Source organism: Rhinoderma darwinii, chromosome 4 (assembly GCF_050947455.1).
Source record: "Rhinoderma darwinii isolate aRhiDar2 chromosome 4, aRhiDar2.hap1, whole genome shotgun sequence".
NCBI classification, from domain to species: Eukaryota; Metazoa; Chordata; class Amphibia; order Anura; family Rhinodermatidae; genus Rhinoderma; species Rhinoderma darwinii.
The window spans coordinates 150,074,047-150,093,534 of NC_134690.1; the positions used below are offsets into that span (position 1 = coordinate 150,074,047).

Consider the following 19,488-nt stretch of genomic DNA (forward strand, 5'->3'; position numbering starts at 1 on the left):
GCTCACAGAAAATTGCCTAGACTGGATACCATTGTAGCAGACCCTCAGATGTGAGCAGTTGTAAAGGGGTTGTACAGATTTAGAAAAACATGGTTGCTTTTTTACAGAAACATCTCCACACCTGTCCATGGGGGGTGTGCCTGGTATTGCAGATTACCTCCAGTGAATGAGGCTGAGCTGCAATACGACACACAGCCTGTGGAAAGGTGTGGCACTGTTTTTGGAAGAAAGCAGTCATATATTTCTAAGGCTGGGTTCACACACACTATTTAGGGACGTAATTCGGGCGTTTTAGCCTCGAATTACGTCCGAAAATGCGGCTCAAAAGCGTCGGCAAACTTCTGCCCATTCATTTGAATGGGTCTTACGATGTTCTGTGGCGACGGTCATTTTTTTTACGCGCCGCTGTCAAAAGGCGGCGCGTAAAAAAGACGCCCGTCAAAGAAGTGCCTGTCACTTCTTCAGACGTAAATGGAGCCGTTTTCCCTTGACTCCATGGAAAAACAGCTCCAATTACGTCCGTAATGGACGCAGCGAAAGACGCCTGCACATGCCATTACGGCTGAAATTACGGTGCTGTTTTCTCCTGAAAACAGCACCGTAATTTCAGCCGTAACGGAGGCTGCCGTGTGAACATACCCTTACCCTTGACAATCCCTTTACGTATATATGTTTTTTTTTTTTTACTGATAGCAGAGATCTTTAAAATAGTGAAGTATTAAAACACAAAGAGGGTTATGAAAATGTTTAAGCTAGCATTCTAGTGTAGAAAAGTCTAAAATTTTGGCTCATTTCATATTTGTACAAAAATATGCTACTTTCTACTACTCTCGCCACTTTGAAAAGTTGTTCAAAAAGTGGGAGGATAGGTGATAAGTGATAATTGTCTGATCGCTGGGGGCTCCACCGGTGAGACAGCCACAGATTGCGACAACTGTCCTCTGGAACCCTGTGTTCCTCCTCTGCTCGACCACATTGAGGAGGACATTGAATGTGGTGGCAGTCAAGCAAGCGCTGCCACTCCATTCAAGGTCTATGGGAATGATGGAAACAGCTGGATACAGCACTTAGCTGTTTCCGTCAGTGCCAACGATATCGAATGGAGCCCATACTCGACCGCTGCTTCATTCAAGCTCCTCCTCACTGTGGTGGTGCAGTGATGAGAAAAGGGGAGTTCGGAACTTCGTTCTCACAATCAGTGAGGGTCCCAGTGGTGGATAGGTGATAATTGTCGATTCTGCTAAGACCCTTAAGCATGCTACTACAGTGAAATATTTTTGGATAGAGAACCTCATTACAGGAGTAACAACACAACTCCTGTCTATATGCCTTAGGCCTAGTTCACACAAAGCTTTTTGGCGCTGATTTTGAGGCTTCGTAATCAGGACTAAAACTGGCTCAAATCTTCCTTCATTTATTTCAATCAGACGTGGAGGCATTTTTTTTACGGGCGCATTTGACTGCTCAAGGAAACAAAAAAGCGTCATGCCCTATTTTGAACCGCTTTCTGCCTCTAAGCCTCCAATGAATCAATTGGAGGAAGAAAAAAACACTTTGTTAGCTTGGGGTGCATCTGTGTGCCGTGCACGATTTGCACGCACCCATTGACTTCAATGGGTGCGTGCTGCGCGAAACACGGGCAAGTATAGGACATGTCGTGAGTTTCACGCAGCGCACATACGCTGTGTGAAAATCACGGACTGTCTGAACGGCCCCATTCACTTACATAGGTCCGTGCGACGCTCGTAATTTTCACGCGCGTAGCACAGGCGTAATATACGTTCGTGTGAATAAGGCCTAATGCTTAGCGAAGATTGTGTGGGGGAGTTCTTATTTCAATAAAAAAATATCTTCTTATGTCTCTGTGGTTTTTTTTAATACTTTAATAGCGCCTTGGTAATGACAGTTGTCTGACCGCGTCCATTACTAAGGTAGGGCTTAGGGTTAGCCAGTAAAAAGGCTGCAACTAACCTCCATTATTACCCCTGTACACAGCGCCACCAGGGGTGCTGTGAGTAGTCGGGTATGATCTAGTACCTGACCATTTGTAGTGATGGGCAGGCACTGGGGCGGCCGCAGGCTGGTATGAGGCTGGAAAGGGCCAAAAACCATGGCCCCTACCACCCTGGTAATGCTATACTAGGCTGGTGCCGGTATGTTGGATCTGGCTGGTTATGAAAAACGGGGGGGGGAAATCACGTCGTTTTAAAAAAGAAAACGACATTGCGTCCCCCCCATTTTCATAACCAGCCAGATACAACACTGCAGCAGCCCGGCATTACCAGGGTGGGAAGGGTCACTGTTTCTGGCTCTCCCAGCCTAATAATACCAGCCTGCGGCCACCCCAGTGCCAGCCCGTCACTACAGACAGTCGGGTACTGGATCGTACCCGGCTCTTCCCAGCACCACTGGTTGCGCTGGGTACCGGGAAGATAATGGGGGGTTAGTTGCAGCCTTTTTACCGACTTACACATAAGCCCCACCTTAGTAATGGACGCGGTCAGACAACTGTCATTACCAAGGCGCTAATAAAGTATTAAAAAAAACACAGAGACATAAGAAAATATTTTTTATGGAAATAAGAACTCTCCCACACAACCCTCTTTCGCCATTTTATTTAAACAAAAACCGTAGATCATCGCAGTAGTCCAACGACTCTACGACGTAGTCCAAACAGTCCAGCGGAACCTGCAAAACGAAAAAAATAAAGTTATCAATATGAAGAATAAAAAACTTCTCACCTCCAACGACTTCTGTCTTCCCTGCGCTACAATAGAAACTAGACATCAATGAAAAATAATTCCCCTTCATGTATCTCTGCTACCTGTCAGCTGAAAAGTCATCCGCCAAAGGGAAAAATGTTTCCCCGTCATGTCAGATTCCCAGGTGTTTCTTTGTGGTTCTCCGCCATGGGGAAACATTTTTCCCTCTGGTGGATGATTTTTCCCATGACCGGTAGCAGAGTTACACAACTGGAAAAAAAAATTCCCCATCATGTAACTCTGCTACCTGTCAATTGAAAAGTCATCCACCACAGGGTCTCACTCTTGACTTTCATTGATCTCAGCCTTTTGGTTTGTCCTGAAGCTGCCGTCGTGATGAGCAAATGTTATACCCAAGTTAGGAAAAGTAACATAAAGACGATATAACCGGATCCATAATATCTGTGATATTCAGACAGTCTAGAGATCCGCAGTGACAATGTGCGCTTGTTATTTGATGTTTATGTGGGATATTGGGCGTGGTTTAAAAATGTCCCTATTTTCCGAATTCAAAAGTTGGGAGGTATGGCTTAAGGCTCATGGGGGTATGGCTTAAGGCTCATGGGTCCCGATGCACAAGTTCTTACAGGGCCCACCCCCCCACATGTTACAGGGCCCATGTGTGATACTGTCGGTTGGACCCTGTATCTAACTAAGCCTACTACAAGGTAGGCTTATATACAGGGCCCCAGCAGACAGTAATCTTATACAGTATAAGATTACTGTTTGCTGGAGCCTTGTATCTAAGCCTACCATGTGGTAGGCTTAGATACAGGGTCCAACAGACAGTATCACATATGGGCCCTGTATCTAAGCTTACCATGTGGTTATGTAAGATCCTTAGATACAGGGCCCCAGCAGATAGTAATCTTATACAGTATAAGATTACTGTCTGCTGGGGCCCATCAGACAGGATCACACATGGGCCCTGTATCTAAGCCTACGATGTGATTGGCTTAGATACAGGGCCCAGCAGACAGCATCACACAATCTGTGATCCTGTCTCATGGGCCCTCTAAGTCTGCTACATCGTAGGCTTAAAGGGATTGTCCAGTCCCTAAACATTGATGGCCTATCCTTAGGATAGGCCATCAAAAGCTGATGGGTTGGGGTCCGACTCCAGGGACAATCAGCTGTTTTGAAGGGACCGCACTGCTTCCCCTTCATTTCCCTTACTCGCTCACACTGTGAGTCACCGACACGGATTCACAGTGTGAGCAAGTGACCGGAATGAATCGGAAGCAGCTCTCGTACGAGCGCTGCGGCCCCTTCAAAACAGCTGATTAGTGGTGTCCCGGGAGTCGGACCCCGACCTATCAGCTTCAGCAGACAGGGATATTAATCTTACCCTCCTCTTGAGCCGCAGTGGAGGTCCTGTCCTGACTCTATCCAGGGTCGGGATGTCATGCGCGGTTTATAGCGTTGACGTCAGGACCTCCGCTGCGCTTCGGAACCAGGCGAGTAAGTACTATAGTAACGTTTTATTGATGTGGTGCGGCTGGTGGCGAGCCACCCTGGCTTTGGGGCCCGGTCGCAATTGCGACCCCTATAGCTACGCCACCGGTCATGTAAACTTTCGATACAATTGGAGCTCCATGCATTGGGTGATCTGATGAGCTCCGTGGACACAGATTCATTGTCAGTACATAATTGTGTGTATTAGGTGTGGTGCATTGTCACAGTACACTGCTTTAGCTCTGGTGTACTCAGTACTGGTATATCACATTTGGTTTTGTTTCTTAACAAAAATGGCTGTGGACTATCTTCAAGAACAGGAAAATGAATAGCGGCGGAGAGCAGAGCTCAGCAACTGCCAGGTCTCTGCAGAATGGAAACACAGGTGGTGAAATGCCAGCCACTTTACACATCGCTCCCGTGTGACCGCAGCAGCTCCCGGCCCCTTGTACCACACGACGCCCAGTGACGTGACGCTCCAGTCATTGGGCGGGATACAATCCTCCTCAGCTTCACGCCCCCCCCCAGTGCGCGTTCCTGGCATCCTATGCTGCTGTCGCGAACGCGCACCGCGGAGGTAGCTGACTGACGGGGCCGGTCTCACAGCGGGGGAGTCACCGCCAAACTCAACGTCTTTTCCCCGATGGCCATGCTGGTGCGGTGATGTGATACTGGGCGCCGCTCGGCGATGGATTCCTGGAGGGATTGCTTTCTCGTGCGCTGGGTCTGGCAGCAGTTGGTACGTATCGTCCGTACCTATACAATCCGTCACTCTCAGCGCAGTGATCTCGGGCAGCTCTGCAGGATAGACTGGGGATCTCTGTAGGCCTCAATCTCCGTTTGCACTGAGAACTTTTTCCCGTAGATTGTGTTTGTTGCGCCGCTGTTGTGAGGTGAGGCGGAGTTGTGAGACAGGTATACAGTATAATGGCTGCAGAGGCGGCTGGATATAGATGTGGGGAGAGTTGCACAACTTTCTGTGTGGTATCGCTCCATGCACTGTGTATGTGGAGCTCCTCATACATGACATAACGCGCATTACTATTAGCGGCAATCTGTTCTGACAGTAGTGGCGCCCCGGACTGACGACCCCTGGGATTTACCAACCGCTGCCCCCTGGTCATGTGACTTTATTTTAAATTTTTTTAACACTTTTCTCTACACCCCGTTGTTACACTTGTCTGCGCCCCCCCAGTCTTTACACTTGTCTGCGCCCCCCCAGTCGTTACACTTGTCTGCGCCCCCCCAGTCGTTACACTTGTCTGCGCCCCCCCAGTCGTTACACTTGTCTGCGCCCCCCCAGTCGTTACACTTGTCTGCGCCCCCCCAGTCGTTACACTTGTCTGCGCCCCCCCCCAGTCGTTACACTTGTCTGCGCCCCCCCCCAGTCGTTACACTTGTCTGCGCCCCCCCAGTCGTTACACTTGTCTGCGCCCCCCCAGTCGTTACACTTGTCTGCGCCCCCCCAGTCGTTACACTTGTCTGCGCCCCCCCAGTCGTTACACTTGTCTGCGCCCCCCCAGTCGTTACACTTGTCTGCGCCCCCCCAGTCGTTACACTTGTCTGCGCCCCCCCAGTCGTTACACTTGTCTGCGCCCCCCCAGTCGTTACACTTGTCTGCGCCCCCCCAGTCGTTACACTTGTCTGCGCCCCCCCCCCAGTCGTTACACTTGTCTGCGCCCCCCCAGTCGTTACACTTGTCTGCGCCCCCCCAGTCGTTACACTTGTCTGCGCCCCCCCAGTCGTTACACTTGTCTGCGCCCCCCCAGTCGTTACACTTGTCTGCGCCCCCCCAGTCGTTACACTTGTCTGCGCCCCCCCAGTCGTTACACTTGTCTGCGCCCCCCCAGTCGTTACACTTGTCTGCGCCCCCCCAGTCGTTACACTTGTCTGCGCCCCCCCAGTCGTTACACTTGTCTGCGCCCCCCCAGTCGTTACACTTGTCTGCGCCCCCCCAGTCGTTACACTTGTCTGCGCCCCCCCAGTCGTTACACTTGTCTGCGCCCCCCCAGTCGTTACACTTGTCTGCGCCCCCCCAGTCGTTACACTTGTCTGCGCCCCCCCAGTCGTTACACTTGTCTGCGCCCCCCCAGTCGTTACACTTGTCTGCGCCCCCCCCCCCAGTCGTTACACTTGTCTGCGCCCCCCCCCAGTCGTTACACTTGTCTGCGCCCCCCCCAGTCGTTACACTTGTCTGCGCCCCCCCCCAGTCGTTACACTTGTCTGCGCCCCCCCCCCAGTCGTTACACTTGTCTGCGCCCCCCCAGTCGTTACACTTGTCTGCGCCCCCCCAGTCGTTACACTTGTCTGCGCCCCCCCAGTCGTTACACTTGTCTGCGCCCCCCCAGTCGTTACACTTGTCTGCGCCCCCCCAGTCGTTACACTTGTCTGCGCCCCCCCAGTCGTTACACTTGTCTGCGCCCCCCCCCAGTCGTTACACTTGTCTGCGCCCCCCCAGTCGTTACACTTGTCTGCGCCCCCCCAGTCGTTACACTTGTCTGCGCCCCCCCAGTCGTTACACTTGTCTGCGCCCCCCCAGTCGTTACACTTGTCTGCGCCACCCCAGTCGTTACACTTGTCTGCGCCCCCCCAGTCGTTACACTTGTCTGCGCCCCCCCAGTCGTTACACTTGTCTGCGCCCCCCCAGTCGTTACACTTGTCTGCGCCCCCCCAGTCGTTACACTTGCCTGCGCCCCCCCAGTCGTTACACTTGTCTGCGCCCCCCCCAGTCGTTACACTTGTCTGCGCCCCCCCCCAGTCGTTACACTTGTCTGCGCCCCCCCCCAGTCGTTACACTTGTCTGCGCCCCCCCCCAGTCGTTACACTTGTCTGCGCCCCCCCCCCCAGTCGTTACACTTGTCTGCGCCCCCCCCAGTCGTTACACTTGTCTGCGCCCCCCCCCAGTCGTTACACTTGTCTGCGCCCCCCCCCAGTCGTTACACTTGTCTGCGCCCCCCCCCAGTCGTTACACTTGTCTGCGCCCCCCCCCAGTCGTTACACTTGTCTGCGCCCCCCCCCAGTCGTTACACTTGTCTGCGCCCCCCTAGTCGTTACACTTCTCTACGCTCCCCCCCTTATTGCATTTCTCTACGCTCCCCCCCTTATTGCATTTCTCTACGCTCCCCCCCTTATTGCATTTCTCTACGCTCCCCCCCTTATTGCATTTCTCTACGCACCCCCATTATTGCACCCCCATTTTCATCATATACTAATATATCAAGTTTCATTTCAAATAAAAAGAAAGGTTGTTTTGGTAATAAGAATGTATTGTTGTCACAACTGTACCAGCGTGTCATACCCATAAAATGATCTCGGAAAGCCGGAAGAATTAGCAATTGTAAGGCTGGGTTCACACGAGCATGTTCGCTCCGTAAAGGATGGAACGTATTTCGGCCGGAAGACCTGGACCGAACACAGTGCAGGGAGCCGGGCTCCTAGCATCATAGTTATATACGATGCTAGGAGTCCCTGCCTCTCTGCAGGACAATTGTCCCGTACTGTAATCATGTTTTCAGTACGGGACAGTAGTTCCACGGTGAGTCAGGGACTCCTAGCGTCGTACATAATATGATGCTAGGAGCCCGACCCCCTGCAGTGTGTTGGGTCGGGGACTTGCGGCCGAAATACGTTCCGTCCTTTACGGACCGAACATGCTTCTGTGAATCCAGCCTAACACAATTCTGATGAAATGACTGTGACAGGAGATTTATTGATGCAATTGCGATAGAATTCTGGTGTAAGGGCTCGTCCACACGTAGCGGAAATGCCGCAGCAGAATACAGTAGCCGCATCGTGGATGAGATTTAACAAATCTCATCCATGTGCTGCGTAAAATTTCCGAGCCAAAATTGACCTGCGGTATTTTTCGGACCACAGCTTGTCAATTCCTGGTATGGAAAGTGGACTGAATTGCTCCGTTTTTCATAGATGTCTCCATCTCCTAACAATGGGAAAAATGCAGCAATTTCGGCACCATTTTCTGCCGCAAAAGCCACACGAAATGGTGCGTTTTTGCCACAGCGGAAAGCCTTTGGCTTTCAACTGAATTTCTGCAGCAATTCCGTTGTGGGTGTACAAGGCCTTCCTGTGTGAAAATCCTGTTTGTCGTGAACGTCATTATATGAGGCACACAACTCATCCTATCACGCACAATAGTCATTGAGCCACATCTACCAATTCTAGCGTATCATGAGCTGTGCTCCGTTACTGAATTGAAGAGTAACATTCGCAGTATTCCCCAGGAAAGGCATGTCGAGTGTGGAATATGGCGCATCTACTGAACAAATTATATCTGCCGAAGGTAACTTCACTTCTCTGCACGGAAAAAGAAGCGGAATAATATATCACACACACAATACGACTTCTAGGCCAGACCCCTTTTCACAGACCACTACAAAAATTTGCTTGATAAGGATGGCATTCAGCATAAACGCCCCTGGGGCAAATCTAACCTTTCCACAACAGTTTTTTGGCATAGAAAGTTAGAAAGAAAATCACAATTTACGATGAAAAGTTGTGACTTCTGGACATCTTACGCTACCCTCGCCACTTTTGTTTTTTTTTTTTCTTTTAAAAAAAAGTTCGGGGCCGCTGTGGCCTGACAGACTTACTATAATTTATGCCAGAAATATTACACTCTGTGGGGTGTAGCAGGGTAAAGACCCCATATTGTCCCCCTTCAGACAATAAAATAAGTTTAAAAAAAAACTACTCCACTTCACTACTCCACCCTGGATCCCCTCAGGCTCTCGCTGCAGGCAGTGGCTCATACAATGCACTGATGCCAGGCCGAGGCAGGACGGTTGTATGTGACACCCCGCTCAGGACACATATAAGGCCCTGCCGCTGCCTGGCATCAGTACCTTGTGTGTGTGTGTGTGTGTGTGTGTGTTCACACGCTTAACAAAAAAACGGCTGAAGATACGGTGCTGTTATCAAGGGTAAGCCGCTCCTGATTTTCAGCCGTTTTTTTAAGCAACTTGGGTGTTTTGCGGCGTTTTTGGAGCTGTTTTTCTACTGAGTCAATGAAAAACGGCTCAAGAAGTGACATGCACTTTTTTTTTACGCCCCGTAGGAACGAAACTCCGTATTTCCCATTGAAATGGGCAGATATTTGGGGGCATTCAGCCTCTGTATTTTCAGCCATTTTTCGGGGCGTTTACACCCCGAAAAATGGCTGAAAATAGGCTGTGTGAACATACCCATAGTCTTAATAAAACTCCCTCACTCTTTTCAATTGAAATACATCAGAAAACTAGTGGAATCTATGCGCCCTACTGTCTGGATAGAGGGAGGCTTCTTTTTTTTTTTTTTTATTTCACCCCGGGCCCACTACAGTTGGGCATTTATGTATTTTTTTTATTAGTAGCATCAGTCTTAATATAACTCCCCCAACATTATTTTTGTAATTGACGAGAGGCATCTAGTAACATGTCGTGCGCAGTACACTATTTTGTACTCTACTAATTTACAAAAAAAAGGGGATGAACTCAAGACAAGATGTGACTTCTCTTGTGTAGTGAAACTGCTCACATGTGGTTAGTCTCCAGATAAAAAAAAACCTGAAATGTCACATGAGGTACTGTAACTTTTCTGTAAAGCGTGTCACACCAAGTCACTCCAGTTTCTTTTTTTTATTTTGTCTTGAATACATCCATTGTTTTCTCAATGCTAAGTTCACACTTGTGTTGTGTAATCTGTTAGGGCTCATTCACACAATAGTGTTCCTTGTCCGTTTAAATAACGCACAGCACACGGACCCCTTCATTTCAATGGGGCTATTCAGACATGCGTGAGTTTTCATGCAGCGAGTGTCCGTTGTGCGAAACTCACTGCATGTCCTATATTGGTGCGTATTTGCGCACCTAGTCGCCCATTGAATTCTATGTGTAAACCACAGTCCTGTGCATGGGGCCATATAACTTTATCTGCAAAAAATGTTCATAAATTGCGGCCACAAAAGCAGTCTTGTGCATTACATTGGAAAATCAATTTTAAGCTCACGGAAATATTTTATATCTTTAATTAGCTGAGTTAAAGGAGTTCTGTTTTTAACAAATTATATTGAACAATTGTTTCCCACCAATATAGGCCACTTACTAATATTTCCAGTTTTGTAATGCGGTCAAATGATGCCTCCCCGCAGACTCTGCCTAAGATCAGATCTGATCACCTCTCATTACCTCTTCTCCTATCTTTGAACTAGACTATTATCGTAGTGTTGTGAATCTCAGAACATTTTTGGCTTTTGAATAATACTATTATTGAAATGATAAATGCCCTGAGAATTACAACACCATGGTCGTTGGTCATTCCTTTTGGACAGTGCCCTGTTCACAGAGTTTTTTTGCAGGCAGAAAAAATCTGCCTCAAGATTCCGCCTGCAATTTTGAGGCAGGTTTTGACCTTCCTTCCTAACTCAGTCAAAAATGATCGTTTTTCTAAATAAAAAACACGGCTGTAATCTACATTACAGCGCCGATCATATTATGTAGAAGCTAGGCCACTTATAATGTGGTGACAGAGCCTCTTTACTACACGCACACTTCTCAAGCAGGTGATGAAGCAAGAGGGTACATAGGTGATTGCAAAATAGATGGGAAGTAGCAAGAACACAGGCACAAAGCTCACACCATGCTTAACCTACCCGACTTTGGCGTATGGATACGTCAAATCTTGGGAAGGGGTTAAAGAAGCTCTGTCACCAGTTTATAAATGCCCTATCTCATACCTAATCTGATAGGCGTTGTGATGTAGATAAGTGGTTTTTATTTTGAAAAACGATCATTTTTGAGCAAGTGCTGAACAATTTTAGATTTATGCTAATTTGTTTCTTAATGCCCAACTGGGCGTTTTTTAACTTTTGACGAAGTGGAAGTTGTAAAGAGAAGTGTATGATGCTGACCAATCGGCGTCATACACTTCTCTCCATTCATGTCCATCTGTATTCACAGCACAGCGTAATCTCGCGAGATCACGCTGTGCTGTGTGAGTAAGTTCCACAGAAACTTTACCGAATTGTCGGGAGTGTGAATAGACATCGCATCCTGGCTTGAGGCAATATTTATTCTCTCACAAGACACTTCGTTAACGTTACTGTGGGTGTGTGTGTGTGTGTGTGTGTGTGTGTGACAGCACAGCGTGATCTCGCGAGATCACGCTGTGCTGTGAATACAGATGGACATGATTGGAGAGATGTGTATGACGCCAATTGGTCCGTGTCATACACTTCTCTTTACAATGCCCACTTGGTCAAAAGTTAAAAAAACGCCCAGTTGGACATGAAGAAACTAATTAGCATAAATCTAAAATTGTTCATAACTTTCTCAAAAATTATCATTTTTCAAAATAAAACTTGTTATCTACATTACAGCGCCTATCAGATTAGGTAGGGGATAGGGCATTTATAAACTGGTGACAGAGCCGCTTTAACCCCTTCACAAGATTTGAAGTATACATATGCCAAAGTCGGGTAGGGGAAGTATGGAACGGGCTCACGGAGTGAACCCGCTCCATACGATGCCGGCTGTTTGTTACAGCCGACCCTTCAGAGTAACGAGCGGCATCGCGCTAGAGTTGCGCTGGAGCAACTGATCAGTGCAGGATCCGGGTGTCAGACCCAACCGATCATATACAGATGACCTATCCTAAGGATAGGTCATCAGTATAAAAAACAGCGTTCAAACTTTTAAACCCCTTAGCCAGGTTCCCACGGGATGGATACGCTGCGTAAAAACCATGCAGCGTGTACAACCTGGAACCCATGGTACATTCCGTCTGAAAACCGCACCACGTCGTTTGGAAATTCTGCAGCATTTATGCTACATTTTTTTCTTCGATACAGCAGTATGAGGGCTTGGTTTTCTGCTTGTAGGACTTGTATTTTTCAATGGTACAATTTTGGGGTTCATATAATTGTATTGATTTTAGCTTTAATTAATTTTTGTAATTTTGGAAAGGATGGCAAAAACAGCAATTCTGCCATTGTGTTTAGGTTTTTTTTTCTTTTTCTCACCGTTTACCATGTGCTAAATATAACATGTTTAATTCTACAGGTCGATACGAATGTGGCAATTTCAAATATGTAGTCTTCTTTTTTACGTTTAGTGGTAATTTGTGTGGCCACGTTTTGAGATCCATAACTTTTTTAATTTTTCCTTTGATATAGTTGTATGAGGGCTTTTTTTATTCTTTGCAGAATGAGTTGCATTTTTTTTTTGTATTTTCAGGTAAATAGAATTTATTTTTTCAGCAATTCCACCAATGATTTTTTTTTTTTTAAACTATGTACAGTGCAGTATAACAAGTTATTTATGTTCTATAGGTCGTTGCAATTGTGGCAGCTACCTAATGTGGTGGTTTTTTGTTTTTTTTTTCTTTTTACAGTGACCCACTTTTAATGAAATCTAATAGTTTTTAATAAAAAAAAAAAAAAATGGGTTGCATTTATTTATCAGGGGGTTACTTTTTAAAAATTTTATTAAACTTTTGACTTTTTTTTCGTCCCACTAGGCACTCGAAGCCACAATTCTTTGACTTGTAGTTGGCTCTTAAATTGTTCCCATTGATGGTCCTGACTTTTGCTTGTCAATGTCTGATGAGCTTTCGAAGGTGAAATGATAGATTTTGTAATTGGTTACTACTACAAAGTACTGTAACTACACATCACCGCTAACCGTGTTAGATTCTCAAGAACCCTAGCTTCTTGTAATATTGCTTTTGGATCTCCGTTTTTTACAGCGCAATACTGGAACTTAACCCCTTAATGACCGTGTCTGAAAAGGCCTTAATGACCATCTACATTTTTTTTCTGTTTTTACGCGTCTGCCTTTCAGCAGCCATAACTTTTTTTTTGTTTTTTTTTTTACGTGGCCATATGAGGCCTTGTATTATGCGGGAGAAATTTTATTTTTCTCTTTACTGTTTTGGGTAGAAAATTGTTTATTTTTACGGCCTGAATATAGGAAAAAAACAATTCTTTGTATTGTTTTTCTTGTTTATTTTATTTATCCCATTCACATTCCACGCTAAATAACTTGTTAGATTAATTCTTCAGGTTATTACGCTCGTTTAGATACCAAATATGTGTAGTTTTTTTTTTCTAATGTGATGGCAATAAAATAAAATATTTTATGTAAAATATTACTTTTTTAGGGTCTTTATATATATATATATATATATATATATATATATATATATATATATATATAATTTATTTTTTTTCAATCCCATTAAGGGATAACTTTTTTTTACTTATTATGTATTGGCATAATCTTGTATGCTAATACATTACACTGTGTCACTATGACACAGGCTGCTGTTAGGGTAGTACTGAATAGACAGCTCTGGGGTCCTTTCTAGGCTTCCGGTGACACGATCAAGGAGAGGAGTTCCTTTTGATCATGCCGCGGGATCAAAGGGTTAAACAGCTGGGATCCAAACTTTTTCCGACCCTAGCTGTATTTAGAAGGCTGCTCTAAGGTCAGGAGCTATAAGTTACAGCTCCGGCTTAGAGGAGGAGCGCTCATCAGCCTCTTCTACAGTGACACCAAAAGATGTCGCTGTAGAAGAAGCACCTGCACCACCTGCCGTTAAAAGACCGTGGGCGTTCGTTAAGGAGTTAAAGGGGTTATCTCCACCAAAACAACTTATCTCCTATCCACCGTATGTGTGATAAGTGTTTAATCGCTGGGACCCCAACCAATCCAGAGAAAGTGGTCCTAAGTCCCCTGTATGAACAAAGTGGCAGTTCACAAATTCGTGCTGTTAGGCCATTCACTTTTTATGGGACTGCTAGAGATTTCCAATAACAGCGCTTGGCTATCTCCTGCAGTCCCATAGAAAATTAGTGGAGCGGCTGTGCGGACCTGCCACTTAGTTAATACAGGGGACTCTGGACCACCAGCCTCTGGATCGATGGGGGTCTCAGTGGTGGAGCTTCCAGGGATCGAATACTTGTCACCTATCCTGTGGATAGATAGTAAGTTGTTTTGGTGGAATAACCCATTTAATGGTAATCATGTCCAACCACTGTAGCAACTTTATTAGCTAATAATAAATAAATAATCTTTATTATCTGTTTATGCTTATGCGCATATGCATATTGTGATTTTTTTTTTATAGAGACTGTATTGTAGAGATTGTTTAATAAGCACCTTAACCCCTTAAGGACGCAGCCTAGTTTTGGCCTTAAGGCTCAGAGCCCATTTTTCAAATCTGACATATTTCACTTTATGTGGTAATAACGTCGGAATGCTTAAACCTATCCAAGCGATTCTGAGATTGTTTTCTCGTGACACATTGGGCTTCATATTCGTGGTAAAATTTGGTCGATATATTCAGTGTTTATTGGTGAAAAATTGCAAAATTTAGTGAAAATTTAGAAAAAATAGCATTTTTCAGAATTTTAATGCATCTGCTTGTAAAACAGACGGTTATACCACCCAAAATAGTTACTAGTTCACACTTCCCATATGTCTACTTCAGATTGGCATCGTTTTTTGAACATTCTTTTATTTTTCTTGGACGTTACAAGGCTTAGAACCTAAACAGCAATTTCTCATATTTTTAAGAAAATGTCAAAATCCTTTTTTTTAAGGTGGTACTTCAGTTCTGAAGAGGCTTTGAGGGGCCTATGTATTAGAAACCCTGATAAAACACCCCATTTTAAAAACTAGACCCCTCAAAGTATTCAAAACAGCATTTAGAAAGTTTTTTAACCCTTCAGGCATTTCACAAGAATTAAAGCAAAATGGAGGTGAAATTTGCAAATTTCATTTTTCTTGCTGAATTTCAATTTTATTCATTTTTTTTCTGTAACACAGAAGGTTTTACCAGAGAAACACTACTAAATATGTATTGTCCAGATTCTGCAGTTTTTAGAAATGTCCCACATGTGGCTCTACTGCGCTCATGGACTAAAACACAAGCCCTAGAAGCAAAGAAGCACCTAGTGCATTTTGAGTCCTCTTTTTTTATTAGAATATATTTTAGGCAGCATGCCAGGTTTGAAGAGGTGTTGAGGTGCCAAAACAGTAGGAATCCCCCAATAGTGACCCCATTTTGGAAACTACACCCCTCAAGGAATTCATTTATGGTTGTTACCATTTTGACCGCACAGTTTTTTCACAGCACCTATTTGAATTGGGCTGTGAAATTAAAAAAATGTCATTTTTTCCAATAAGATGTCATTTGTGATCAAAATTTATTATATTCACAGGGAACAAAATACCCCATTTTGTTGCCCAATTTGTCCTTAGTGCGGCAATACCCCATTTGTGGTGATAAACTGCCGTTTGGGCCCATGAGAGGGCTCCGAATGAAAGGAGCGCTATGTGTTTGTTGGAGTCCAGATTTTGCTGGATTGGTTTTCGGGTGCCATGTTGCATTTGCAGAGCCCCAGAGGTATCAAAGCAATGGAAACCCACAGAAGTGACCCCATTTTGGAAACTACACCCCTCAAGAAATTCAAATATGGTTGTTGTTACAATTTTGACCGCACAGTTTTTTCACAGCACCTATTTGAATTGGGCTGTGAAATGAAAAAAATTACATTTTTTCCAATAAGATGTCATTTTTTATCAAAATTTCTTATTTTCACAGGGAACAAAATACCCCATTTTGTTGCCCAATTTCTCCTGAGTGCAGCAATACCCCATTTGTGGCGATAAACTGCAGTTTGGGCCCATGGGAGGCCTCAGAAGTGAAGTAGCGCTGTGTGTTCTTTGGAGTGCAGATTTTGCTGGTTTGGTTTTCGGGTGCCATCTCGCATTTGCAGAGCCCCAGAGGTATCAAAGCAATGGAAACCAACTAGAACTGACCCCATTTTGGAAACTACACCCCTCAAGGAATTCATTTATGGGTGTTGTGACCATTTAGACTCCATAGTTTCTTCACAGAACTTATTTGAGTTGGGCTGGGAATTAAAAAAAAAAAATGTTTTTCCAATAATATGTCGTTTTAGCTCAAAAATTCTTCTTTTCACAAGAAATAAAATACTACATTTTGTTGCCCAATTTCTCCTGAGTGCGGCAATACCCCATTTGTGATGATAAACTGCTGTTTGGGCCCATGGGAGGGCTCAGAAAGAAAGGAGCGCTATGTGTTTCTTGGAGTACAGATTTTGCTGGTTTGGTTTTCGGGTGCCATGTCGCATTTGCAGAGCCCCAGAGGTATCAAAGCAATGGAAACCCACCAGAAGTGACCCCATTTTGGAAACTACACCCCTCAAGGAATTAATTTATGGGTGTTGTGACCATTTTGACCCCATAGTTTTTTCACAGAACTTATTTGAATTGGGCTTGGAATTAAAACAAAATTAATTTTGTCCAATAATATGTAGTTTTGGCTGAAAATTTCTTATTTTCACAAGAAATAAAATACCCCATTCTGTTGCGCAATTTGTCCTGAGTGCAGCAATACCCCATTTGTGGTGATAAACTGCGGTTTGGGACCATGGGAGGGCTCAGAACGAAAGGACCACCATTTGGCCTACTGGGGATTTTCTCGTGCAAAGTCATGTGTGCAGAAGCCCCAGTACAGTTGAAACCCGCAAGAAGTGACCCCTTTTTAAAAACTACACCCTTAAGGCATTCATCTAGAGGTGTAGTGAGCATTTTGACCGGAGAGATACACCCCATAAACTGTAATGTGGGTTCTCCTGGGTACGGCAATACCCTACATGTGGCTGTTATCAGCTGCCTGGGCACACAGCAGGGCTCAGAGGGGAAAGACTAGGGGGGATAAGCTGTGCATCAGGGTAAGTAGAATTGGGGTAAATTATAAAACAAGGGATGTATGATAAATTTTAAAACACTCTTTCATACAGAGCTCTGGTTTTTCGGGACACGCGTTACATTGATATATTGTGTCCTCCCTTATCCCCCTCTTATAGCAGACTTTGCACCTCTTTTGACTTTTTCCCTTCTTGCCAGTTTGGGGAACTTCTCCTGGAAAGTGTTGCCCTGGTACGATGCGTGTGGCCTCGCTTCCAGAAGTACTGGGTGCCCCCCCCGTTCCTGGTCCCTAAAGATTAGGTTCTTGATAATCACCTCTTGAAATTCCAGGAAAGTTCCCCTCTGGCCTGTACATCGACGTAGCACATACACATTGTACAATGCCATCTGTATGATGTGCCCGGCCAGCTTCTTATACCACACCGCATGGCGCTGTAGGGCTTCGGGACTTGATCTGACAAGTCCACCCCTCCCATGTACCTATTGTAGTCCAGGATGCAGTCTGGTTTAGGGGTCTCTGTACTGGTACCTCGTACAGGTACATGGGTACTGGTGTGACATCTCTCTTGTCCTTGTACTTGACACACAATATGTTGCTGCTAGAATGTGCCCTGCGCTCACCCCTTCTTGTTTGCCCTGCAGAGTCTTAGGGAGGCCTCTCAGATTTCTTCTAGCAGTGCCGCATGCCACAGGACTGGAAGCGAGGCAGTTGAAGAGTGGGACGCCTGTATAAAAATTATCCAGGTAGAGGTGGTAACCCTGGTCCAGCAGTGGGTGTACCAAATCCCACACAATTTTTGCATTAACTCCCAGTAAGGGGGGGCATTCTGGGGCCTGAGCACTGGTGTCCTTCCCTTCATATATCCTAAACCTGTAGGTATACCCTGATACACTCGCACAGCTCATACATCTTCACGCCATACCTTGCTTTCTTACCCGGCAGGTACTCGCGGAATTGAAGCCTCCCTTTAAAATCCACCAAGGACTCATCAATAGAAATACACTTCTTGGGGGTTTATGCTTGGGAAAACCGGGCACTGAAACGGTCTAATAGGGGTCTCCGTTTATACAAACGTTCAAAACTGGGGTCATCTCGGGGTGGGCACGGCTCATTATCAGTATGATGTAAGAAGCCAAGTATTGCCTGATTTTTTATTTTTTTTTAGGTTACAGTTCAGTTCTGAAGTTGCTTTGATGGACCTATATATTAGAAACCCCTATCAAATACCCCATTTTAGAAACTAGACCCCTCAAAGTATTCACAACAGCATTTAGAAAGTTTATGAACCCTTTAGGTGTTTCACAGGAATTTAGAGCAAAGTAGAGGTGAAATTAAAAAAAAAATTTTGACAGAAAATCCTCTTTATACCATTTTTTTATAACACAAAAGGTTTTACCAGAGAAACGCAACTTAATACGTATTGCCCAGATTCTGCCGTTTTGAGAAATATCCCACATGTGGCCCTAGTGTGGTAATGGACTGAAGCACCGGCCTCCGAAGCAAAGGAGCACCTAGAGGATTTTGAGGCATCCTTTTTATTAGGCACCATGTCCGGTTTGAAGAGGTCTTGTGGTGCCAAAACAGTGGAAAACCACCAAAAGTGACCCCATTTTGAAAACTAGACCCCTTGAGGAATCCATTGCAGTTTTCATGGGGTGCATGCGGCTTTTTGATCAGTTTTTATTCTATTTTTAGGTGGCGTGGTGACTAAAAAACAGCAATTCTACTATTGTTTTTTTAAACTATTTTTTTTACAGCGTTCACCGTGCGCTATAAATGACATATTCACTTTATTCTGCGGGGCGATACGATTACGGCGATACCAGATGTTTATAGTTTTTTTTTATTTCTTATGGCGTTTGCACAATAAAATACGTTTTGTAAACAATCATTCACTTTTTGTGTTGCCTTATTCTAAGAGCCAGAACGGTTTTATTTTTCCATCAATAAAGCCGTGCGAGGACTTATTTTTTGCGTAACGAACTGTAGTTTCGATCAGTACCATTTTTCGGTACATGCGACTTTTTGATCTCTTTTTATTCCATTTTTTGTGAGGTGAAGTGACCAAACAATTGTTATTGTGGTACGGTTTATTATTATTTTCTTTTACGGCGTTGACCGCGCGGGATAAATAACGAAATAATTTTGTAGTTCAGGCCGTTACGGACGCGGCGATACCAATTATGTATAGTTTGTTTGTTTATATATTTTTATTAATAATAAAGGACTGATAAGGGAAAAGGGGGGATTTTTACTTTTAATACTTTTAAAACTTTTATTTTCTTATTTTTACACATCTTTTTTTAACTTTTTTTTACTGTATTACTTTGTCCCACTAGGGGACTTGAGGGCAGGAGGCCCTGATCGCTATTCTAATACACTGCACTACATGTGTAGTGCAGTGTATTAGAACTGTCAGCTACTCACTGACAGCAAGCATAGTGGGTCCTGACTTCGTCATTGTTTGGTGTCCGGTTGCCATAGCCACCATCGCCAGCCGCTATCGCGTAGCAGGCTGGCGATTGTAGCTTAACCC

General features: G+C 45.0%; 1 protein-coding gene across 2 annotated transcripts in view; it reads left to right on the forward strand.

The window, feature by feature from the left end:
• Positions 1 to 4,719: 4,719 nt before the first annotated feature.
• Positions 4,720 to 19,488, forward strand: part of ATP11B (ATPase phospholipid transporting 11B (putative)) — a 178,029-nt gene continuing 163,260 nt past the window's right edge. The window contains exon 1 of one of the 2 annotated variants that reach the window (XM_075861675.1): positions 4,720 to 4,956. In XM_075861675.1, coding sequence (XP_075717790.1) covers positions 4,906 to 4,956 — 51 coding nt within the window. In that variant the 5' untranslated portion in view covers positions 4,720 to 4,905. The remainder of the gene's footprint in view (positions 4,957 to 19,488) is intronic. The other variant, XM_075861674.1, reaches the window with a different exon arrangement.